The sequence below is a fragment of the Triticum dicoccoides genome, chromosome 4B, assembly GCF_002162155.2.
Source record: "Triticum dicoccoides isolate Atlit2015 ecotype Zavitan chromosome 4B, WEW_v2.0, whole genome shotgun sequence".
Classification (NCBI taxonomy): Eukaryota; Viridiplantae; Streptophyta; class Magnoliopsida; order Poales; family Poaceae; genus Triticum; species Triticum dicoccoides.
Genome location: NC_041387.1, coordinates 447506416 through 447517315, shown reverse-complemented (window position 1 = coordinate 447517315; position 10900 = coordinate 447506416). Strand labels below are relative to the sequence as shown.

Here is a 10900-nt window from a genome sequence, read left to right as displayed (position 1 = left end):
GCAATACCTACACCAGTTTTTTTCTGGAAACAGAATTGAGAACAACGAGGTTGTGAAACAAAGAGCAAGTATTGTAGCACAAGGGTTCACGCACATACCCAACTATTCTCCAGAGGTGGAATCTCTTTCCGATAACTTATATCATTGGCAGTACAAAATCATCTACATCTGCAGTTGATAATTGTAGTGATTACATATTCATGTGGATCACTAGATTCAGACATATATGATTAATTTCCGATGAAATCTCAATTCTGAATCAAATACAAAATGCAACATACATTGTGTAAAATCAGTAAGTCAACATATGACTTATTGTTGTCAATACATATGGTACAACTGACGTGTGAGATCCTTATACACAAGGATTACTCCTACAACGATGATTATTCATGCTTGTGTGTCTGCAATGACGACACATGTAATCATCTAAATGACGGAGTTTAAAATGAAGGATTTGGGTAAACCAAAATACCGCTCGTTACTACGAATTGAGCACCTTCATTCATGCATTATGATATACTATGTTGTTTATATCCATAATATATTAGAGAAATTCATTGTGGACAAATATTATCCATCCATAACTCTCATGGTAGTTTATTCTCTAGACGTAGAGAAAAATCTATTTAGACCAAGAGATGATGGAAATGAGATGGGACTCAACGTTCCATAATGTCATTGGATCCACCAAACACAATTGGTTGGTACTCAAGAATATCTTTCGATGTCTCCAAGGCATCAAACATCTTGTCCTGGATTTTCAGTTTCACAAAAATGTGAACACCGATATCATTGGATACATCGATCAGATCCCCCACTATGTCAGATCATTGACAAGCTTAGTATTCGTACTAGGTTCGTACTAGGTGTCGTAGCCCTCTCATGAAGAGTTTTTGAAACAGATCTCATGGCTACATCCATCAACCATTATCTCAACGATAATGTTTCTTATGTTGCCCGGATGCAAACAGGTTACATAATAAACAATATCACTATATTGCATATCTTGCAAGTCAAATCATGGGACCGATTTGTTCACCAGGTCTCTACCAACTTTTATGTTCCAAAAATGTGTTCATGGAAGTGCCAACTTTTATAATGTTCATTTTCTCCTTATTTTACCACTGGGTTTGAAGGAGTTTTAGCAACATATCAAACACCTATCTCCTCATATTTTTCCCATAGGGTTTTTTGGAGGAGCTTTTTCAAAATGATGATACTTACACTAACAAGCATGGATTAGGAGGAGTGTTAGGATTTAATTAATTCTATTAATCCCTGTTTTTCCTAACCGAGGTGGTTGCCTCACATCCCTTCGGTCGCATCCCTTCAAGGGCTATATACATGTGTAAATGACATCATCAATGAGAATAACTATTCACTTTTACTTCTTTGTCTCCCTCTCTCGCGTTTCTTTTCAACACCAATCACCAGAACCGCGGCGGCGAAGCCACCAAAGCCGGCCTCGAGCCTTGGTGCGGCCGAACCGGCGAGAAGCCAGGCGGGCACTTTGGGCTGCAGAGGCGCCGATGGCTGCGCGGGTTGGTTCGAGGGCCCCGCACCATTCCGTGGCGGCGACGAAGATCCTGGCGGTGCTGATTCCAACCTTCACACCGGAAACGGCAGAGTCCACCAACACCATTGCTGCGGTGGCCAGCGACGAAGAGGCGGTGACCCCGCGAACAAGTCGAACAAATGCCTTCATTGATGGTTGAGGTATTTATATACGGATTCCGCCTGGTCGGGGATTTACAAGAGACGCCTGTACGAGGTGCCTGTTTAATGAATAGGTGCGTGTTCGTAAGGCAGTTATAATCTAATTGTAACACTGGCCTCTGGGAGACCAGATGAGCGTTAATTCGGCCCACAGGGTAAAAAAAGCCCAGAAGCATTTCAGTCCGTGGTCTTTTTGTACTGCTTTAAAAAAGTTCGGACCTACGCATCGCTACATGCCTAAACCATCTCGCACTAAGTTCAACCTAACTACACAGCGGACGAGTTATGGACAATTTGCAGAAGATGCAGGGCATCAGGCCGTCGATGCATGGAGCAAAAGTGAACAGCACCGTTGAATCCTCCAATCATCCAAAGTTCGGCCGGCGACAATTTCGTTCAGGTCCTCACTAACTGAAAACCTCTTCAACCGCAAAACACAGATATAAACCACATTGTATATAAAGTAAATATTTCCTAATTATGGCAAAAAAAAACACTAAAACAACAGAACGTCTACCAATGCAACACTTACCACATTGGAATAGAGAAAAACTAAAACAAGCAACTCAGTACTTCGGTGGTTTATCATGCCACCAAAAACTAAGCTGATTGGCCAACTACAAGCCAACATTCATCTGCAATCATGCAACCGAACAGAAAAATTTGAACCTACGCTTCAGATCCCCGGCGAGGAACAAAGATATAGACGATGGGTTCCAAATAATACTTTGATGCCTAGTTGAATTTCAAACGGAAAGGCCCACCAACCATCATAAATGAAGTCAGCAGCTGCAAGGGGGCCAAAGGGGCGTCCAAAGAATGGAAAATCTGTGTACCACCAAACCAATTGACTGTTAAGATAACAAGTATGAGTTAGTGCTGCCATTAGCATGAAGTAACGTTGGGTAATTAGTACTTAGTGCTAGAATATAGAAGGACAAGAGTCCTCTCTTGATTATCCATGATCTATTCATTTGTAACTGATGTTGTCATTCAAGCTATATAAACAGAGCACCTCCGGCGAGGTTGATTACGGCCTAAACAGCAACACTAGAGTTTACATGGTATCAGACGCCATCTGACCAATGTCGACTTCTTCCTCCCCTCTCATGGCTTCCGTGCCAGCGGCCACCACCGTCGTCACCGTGCGTCTCTCTCGCGACAACCATCTCATGTGGAAGGCGCAGTTCCTCACGTTTCTGCGCACCTACAATCTCCTCGGCATCGCGTCCGGCGGAGAGATGGCCCCTGCTCCGACCGTGGAACAGACCACGGGCACAGGTGAAGGCCGCACCACCACTCAGGTGGAAAATCCGGAGTACACAATCTGGTACCGCAAGGACCAGACGATCCTCGGCGGCATCCTCGCTACCGTCAGTGAGGACATCTTGCCATACGTCATGGCTGCGACCTCGGCGGCCGAGGCGTGGGGGCAGCTAGAGCGGATGTTTGCATCGCGCTCCCGTGCTCGTCTTGTTCAGATACGCGCACAACTGGCTGCTCCGAAGAGACGCGACATGACGGGCACAGACTATTTCAAGATGAAGAAGACCTTGGCTGATACACTTGCGTCCATTGGACAGGCCCTTCATGCTGATGAGATAGTTTCTTACATGCTGTCAGGCCTCGGAGCGGAGTACGAGTCCCTCGTGGACTCACTGAATGTGAAGCCTAATCTGACTCTTGATGATGTCTACGCTGCTCTTCTTGGCCATGAGCATCGTCATGAGCAGTACAGCTCCGACCTCCAGCTTGGCTCGAGCTCCTCGGCTAGCTACGCCGGTGTCGGCTCCAACCACTCCGCCAACTTCTTAGGCAAAAACCAGGGACGCAGCAATCAAGGTGTACAAGGCCGTGGAAATTATGGTGGCGGTCGAGGCCGCGGCAATGGCAGAAATGGTCGTAGCGGAGGTCGTGGCTATGGTGGCAACAACGGAAATGGTGGGGGTCAGCGTCCCACATGCCAGCTGTGTGGCATAAAAGGGCATGTTGCCCTAAAGTGCCGCAAGCGCTTTGACTCCTCCTTCCATGGCGACGAGGAGCAGCACTCGGCGAATATCGTCGGAACTAGCGCTGGCTACCAGGTTGATCCTAACTGGTACTCGGACACGGGCGCAACGGACCATATCACCAGCGACCTGGATCGCCTCTCCTTCCGTGAGCGCTACAACGGCAACGACACTGTCCAAGTTGGCAACGGAGCAGGTTTGCACATCGAACATTTTGGTCAAAGTTCTATTAATACTTCCGCTGCTAAACCTCTTGTTCTCCGAAACATACTTCATGTTCCCCACATAAAAAAGAATCTCATCTCCATCCATAAACTGACCAAAGACAATGATGTGTTCGTTGAATTTCACCCTGATTTTTTTGTCATTAAGGATCAAGCATCGAAGACAAGCCTGCTCCAAGGCAGATGTAGAGCCGGCCTCTACCCCATTCCGCCATCCCCCCTCCACCATGTCAAGGCTGCCATGCTTGCGTCGGTCAATAAAAAACAATGGCATCATCGCCTTGGTCACCCGTCGTCCCAAGTCGTTCAGTCAATTCTTAGTTTGAATAAACTTCCGTACAGTCGGAATCATGATGCATCTGTTTGTGATGCATGCCAACAAGCAAAAAGTCACCAACTTCCGTATGGTTCATCTAGTTTTTCCGCAAAATTTCCTTTGGAACTCATATATTCTGATGTATGGGGGCCTGCTACTATTTCAGTTGGTGGTTATAAATATTATGTCTCTTTTATCGATGCATTTAGCAAATTCACTTGGATCTATTTGTTGCATGCTAAATCTGATGTCGAGGCAGTTTTCATTCGTTTTCAAGCCCATGTTGAACGCCTTGTTAACAGGAAAATTCAATGCATTCAATCTGATTGGGGTGGCGAATATCAACGTTTGCATAAATATCTTCAAGCTCAAGGCATTGCACACCATGTTTCATGTCCCTATACCCATCAGCAGAACGGCGCAGCTGAACGCAAACACCGGCATATTGTGGAAACTGGACTCGCTCTTCTTGCCCATGCTTCCATGCCGGTTCGCTTTTGGGATGAGGCGTTCCTCACAGCTACCTTTCTTATTAATCGTCTACCAACACGTGTCATAGATAATGCGTCTCCCATGGAGCGTCTTTTTGGCACTAAACCCGACTACACCATGATGAAATCATTTGGTTGTGCATGTTGGCCACATCTTCGCCCCTACAATTCTAGAAAACTGGCTTTCCGATCCAAAGAATGCATCTTTGTTGGCTATAGTTCACACCACAAGGGATATAAGTGTCTCGATGCTAGTACTGGACGCATATATATTTCTCGTGATGTGGTTTTCGATGAAGCGGTTTTTCCATTTGCTCGTATGTTTGAAGCTACGCTTGCACCTGCCAATTCATCAACACTCCCATATGTCCAACTTTTGCCCCCCACCACACATTCACCAGCCCATTTTCCAGCCCCAAGCGGAAGTACTAATAGTTCCAATGATCTAATGGCCGATGTGCAGTCTGTTTCTTTTGATGCTCATGCAGATTCTGCTGCTGATTCGGAATCGACGTCATCTGCGCCTCATAGCATGGATCATGAGACAACCACGGTTTCTCAACAGATAACACTTGGCTCTGCAGCGGCCAACTCCGACACATATGGGTCGTCTTCTGGCTCAGATTCTCCTGCCACCTCGAGCTCAGGTTCTTCCGCGGTAGCTGATTCAGCGGCCCCGGCGCCTCCTGTACTGACACAGATGCGCCCGCACACTCGGTCTCAGTCTGGCATTGTCAAGCCGTACATCCGCACTGATGGCACCGTTACGTATGTGTGCACGACATCTTCAGAGGACCCCGCCGGGCCTACCAACTACACTGAAGCTGCACGACATCCATCTTGGAAGGCTGCAATGGATGACGAGATTGCTGCCTTGCATCGGAATGATACCTGGAGTTTGGTTCCATTTCGTCCAGGACTCAATATAATTGATAGTAAATGGGTTTTTAAGATCAAACACAAGGCTGATGGCTCTGTTGATCGGTACAAAGCTCGTCTAGTTGCTAAAGGATTCAAACAACGCCAAGGAATTGATTATGATGATACTTTCAGTCCGGTCGTCAAGCCCACTACAATCCGTGTTCTATTGTCTCTTGCAGTCACTCATCAGTGGAGTATACGACAACTTGATGTTCAGAATGCATTCTTGCATGGGGTGTTGACTGAAGACGTGTACATGTATCAACCGCCAGGCTACATCGATCAACAGTTTCCTCGCCATCTATGCAAACTAAAGAAATCTCTTTATGGCTTGAAACAGGCACCACGTGCGTGGTTTTCCCGCCTAAGCTCTCGTCTTCTTGATCTAGGCTTCCGCGCATCAGCAGCTGATGTCTCTCTATTCATATTTCGGAAAGGGGGGCTCCACATGTATTTCCTCATATATGTTGATGATATTATTATCATCAGTTCATGTGATGCAGCCATTGGTCGTTTGCTGAATCAGCTTCGTCATGATTTTGCCATCAAGGATCTTGGAGTATTGAGCTACTTCCTTGGCATTGAAGTTCAGAATGTTGAAGGTGGTCTTGCTCTTTGCCAGCGCAAGTATATACTAGATCTTCTAAAGAAGGCAGACATGGCAAACTCAAAGTCATGCATTACACCGATGGCAACAATGGAGAAGCTATCCAAACAGTCTGGGACACCCTTGTCTTCAACTAAGGCCACACGCTATCGCAGTGTGGTTGGTGCACTTCAATACCTTACACTGACGAGGCCCGATATCTCGTATAGCGTAAATAAGGTCTGCCAGTTCTTACACTCGCCGACTGAAGCTCATTGGACAGCCGTGAAACGGATCCTGCGGTATCTTCAGGGAACATCGTCATATGGACTCCTACTCCGGCATTCTCCATCCATGATGCTCAGTGCCTTCTCTGACGCTGACTGGGCCGGGTGCCCAGATGATCGACGATCCACCGGTGGTCATGCCGTTTTCCTTGGTGGTAATCTAGTAGCATGGAATTCTCGGAAGCAGCCTACTGTTTCTCGTTCAAGTACGGAGGCCGAGTACAAGTCTGTAGCAAATGCAACAGCAGAGCTCATGTGGATACAAGCGTTACTTGGAGAGCTTGGTATTCCAGAGAGCAGGCCACCGTCTTTGTGGTGTGATAATATTGGCGCGACGTATCTCTCCATGAATCCAGTTTTTCATGCTCGCATGAAGCATATCGAGATTGATTATCATTTCGTACGTGAAAGAGTTGCAAAAAAGGCACTTGAAATTCGACATATCTCAACTCATGATCAACTCGCAGATATACTAACCAAACCATTGATGGCTCAGCAGTTTGAAAGGTTCAGAAGCGATCTCAATGTGCTCCCCGCTTTTCGATCGAGGGGGGATGTTAAGATAACAAGTATGAGTTAGTGCTGCCATTAGCATGAAGTAACGTTGGGTAATTAGTACTTAGTGCTAGAATATAGAAGGACAAGAGTCCTCTCTTGATTATCCATGATCTATTCATTTGTAACTGATGTTGTCATTCAAGCTATATAAACAGAGCACCTCCGGCGAGGTTGATTACGGCCTAAACAGCAACACTAGAGTTTACATTGACAACCCTTAACTGTTAGCAGATTGCAAAGCAAGATTTGCACCTTAATGCTTCTTCAGTAAGAAGCCAAACCAATTGACAACCCTTAACTGTTATCAGACACTTTGTTGACCCCTGAAGAAGGAAGATCACGCAAAACTTCTAAAAGAACAGTATCCCTCCAGCTGGGATGTGACTCGGTACGTGAAGAGAATATTGCTAGATTTGCACCTTGATTTGGAAGAAGCATAATTAGCAAAGCCACAATAACCATACCAGGCAACTTGTTGAGCACCTGGCGAAGGAAGATCACACAATCTCTCCAGCTGGCATGTGGCTTTGCTATGGGCAAGAGAATAAAGCAATGCTAGCATAATAACATAAGAGTAGCAACCACCTGCAATTTGAGAGAAAAGGATCATTAAACCCATGAATAAAGTAACCAACTAACTGAAGAAATGTAAGCAGATAGGGAAACATACCTCTTACTAAAGATGGCTGAAGCTTAAAAGATCGTTCAGCAGGGAAACAGCGCCCAAAGACCACCCGAAATAAGGGTTTAGCTTGATCACCATGGCACATCTGAATTTCAGCCTCATGATAGATCGGCGGCACAGGAATGTTCACCTCATACATCTTCAATAACTTTCACATGCAGAGCAACTTGGGTGGTCCTTAGTCCTTGCGCTCCTCAAGGAAGGCAGAAACTAAAGGCAATCAAGTAATGTTCATAACAGTAGTGTTCACCGGTATCCACTCAACTCTAGTTCTATGTAGGACACATAACCCATACAATTCAGTAAGCCAAGAACCTGACAAGTAAAAGGTTTTGTTGTCCCTTGAACATATAGTAGCACAAAAAGCGGGAACAAAGGGGCGCCCTTCAAATTTCATGTTGAAATATCAACGCTGCAAAGATGTTGATTTATTCGGCGGTCTGCATCGGCGTCGTACCCTGTGCATGGTACTTCTCCAACTCAGCATCAAGTTCTTCAGCAGACCTTGGCTGACTACGCTCTTTCCCACGACGACCGCCAGATCCACTGCCTCCGCCACCACCACGACGACCCCTCCCACCCCTTGCACGGGGTCTGTTCTGTGGCAAACTAGCTGAGACACCCCTTGGTGCACTGTAACAAATGAAGTGGTGTACGTTAAGGCGGGAAAATCTATTACTAACAGACAAAGCAACAAAAGGTGCACCTATAAACATTCAATAAAGCAGGAAAATGGTGGAACATGATTAATATGCTAGATAACCTAACCAGCTAACTATGTAGACAAAGATGAATTCTTGAAACTGAAATTCATAATTCATTTCTGCTAATACCCCTACAAACTAAGAACAAACTAAATGTGATGCCATTGCAACACGGCGAGCACCTACTGTTATATAATGTCAAATGAAATATTGGGCAATATATAATGGAACACCTCTGCGATATATAATAGCAGTCGTATTATCACCAATTCACCATCCACAACATTTAATATCACACAAGACTTTATGACCAATTCTGGCAAACAGGCAAATTCAGATACTTTACTGGCAATAAATTGAATCCACAAATATGTAATGCGCCAAATCTAACATACCTCTTAGCAACATTCCTAGCATAGGTTCCATTATTGGTTGGTAGTGCAGCTGGAGCAGTAGGAGTGTTGGTCCCAAGTATCTCTATTTTCATAGGCTTGCCATCAAGTTGGACATTGTTGTATTTCCTCAGCGCTGCAACAGCATCACCACGCCTTGCAAATATAACCTCAGCTGTTCCCTGCAGAACGTAAGTACTGTTGGGCATCACACAGAACACACACATGGAAGATGGAACAAAGAAAAACATAAGACTAGATCAGTACCTTAGACCTCCCACTTCGGTCGTAGTGAATCAAGCATCGCTTCACATCACCCAGCTCGGAGAAAAGCTCCTGAACCATTCAAAGAAAAAATAACTCAGGAACAGTACCTTATGAACAAGAAACTGCAAAAAGCATTTTATGGAGAGCATATCAACATTTAAGTAAACTATACAAACTGAGAGACTATAAGTTTATAACAAGAAAATGATTCCAAGTGAGCGTCAACTTATGAAGTAAGCAATAAGATATGCAAAAGCATCATCAATTAAACGAACCAAACTGAGACTACCGTAGAGCAATCGAAAACATAACCACGCCAGTCAAGAGGTCACACCCTTCCAAACAACCATTAACGATTAATTACAATTGAGAACTAAAGTCCTATTCACAGAAACAAGCTAAGAAAATTCAACAACGCGAGGCTACTAGCGCGACCAAATCACAGTTGTGGTACTGAGCCTGTGCCAGATCTATAAAATAGCTTGACTAATACAACGTCCAGGGAAACTATGAGATTCTTTGAGACCAACTACTAAGAAGCAACCAAGTTACATGAGAGCAACAACTGGACATGTAGATCCGGCGACGTATATACCTTGAGGTCCTCGGTTGAGACGCCGAAGTCCAAATTGGTGATGAGGAGCTTGGTGCCGGTCTCGATAGCCGAGACCCTCCCGCCGCCGCCGCCTCTGGCAGAGGCGTCCGAGTACATGTCGTGCTGCCACGCCGATTCCGGGGCCTGGATCGCGTCACACCAGAGTGAGAAAACCACCAGATCATCCTCCCCCGCCTCGGCGAAAACGGAAGACCATCCTCCGCCGACGGCGCGAAGCCTAGCCCGTGCGATTCGTTCGTACCTTCGGCGGCTGGTAGGGCGCCGCCCTGTTCCCCGACCTCTTGAAGGCGCGCCTGTTGGGGCCGACGCCTCCGGCGGCGGCCGCTGCCGCGCCGCTGCCGGCAGCGGCAGATCCGCGGCGGCCCTCGCGGCGGCGGCCACCCCCGCCGGACGAGGAGTTGCCCTTCTTGTTGCTCTTGATGATGTCGTCGAGGGACATGTCGAGGGACTCCGCCATGGCTGCGCGGGCGAGCGGGCGGATCTGGCGCTAGGGTTGGGACGGGGGAGCTCGGCGACGGGGAATCGAGAATTGGTGGGGGAGCTGATTAGGGTTGCCAAGTCGTGGGGCGTTGGGGAATTTGGGAGATATTTTTGCGGGAGGCGGGCGCGATAAAATAGTAGGGGGGGACGCGTAGGGAGAACGCGTGGTGGTGAGGGCGCACGAGTCACGACCCACGCGGGCGCGACGGGGATTGTTTCGGCTGTGGGTCGGTTCGGGCCTTCGCGGTCGGACCGGACTCTACCTTGCTGGGCTCGTTCTTCCTTCCTACAAATCCCATTATGCCAAACCAGTTTTTTTCTTTTGACATCATTATTTTTTTTCAAGGGAAAGGGAGTTTTATTAAGTAGTAATAGTGTTACAATCAAGAGGCCAGAAATCCTCGATACAATGTGGAGCCGAGGTCAACCACACAGCAGTTGTGCTCTGGGTACGGCTATAGTTGGCCAAACGATCTGCAATTCTATTTTGACTACGAAGAATTTTCTGAGGATAAAACTCCCTACTACACATTAACTCTTTAATCTCTTTAACCAAATGATCATACGCCGAGCGCTCAAGACTCCGGTTCAGTAAGCAAGAGAGCGCTTCCAATGAATCCGACTTAACGACAACTGAAAGTGTAG

At 46.5% G+C, this 10900-nt stretch overlaps 1 protein-coding gene across 1 annotated transcript; it reads right to left on the bottom strand.

The window, feature by feature from the left end:
- Positions 1–7225: 7225 nt before the first annotated feature.
- LOC119290801 (THO complex subunit 4A-like) lies at positions 7226–10367 on the bottom strand. Its single transcript, XM_037569451.1, has 6 exons — positions 10017–10367; positions 9755–9898; positions 9160–9228; positions 8896–9074; positions 7782–8429; positions 7226–7696 (listed from the first exon to the last, which is right to left on the bottom strand). Exons 1-5 carry the CDS (start codon positions 10230–10232, stop codon positions 8225–8227), a joined length of 813 nt encoding a protein of 270 aa, XP_037425348.1. The 5' UTR covers positions 10233–10367; the 3' UTR covers positions 7226–7696; positions 7782–8224.
- Positions 10368–10900: the final 533 nt, after the last annotated feature.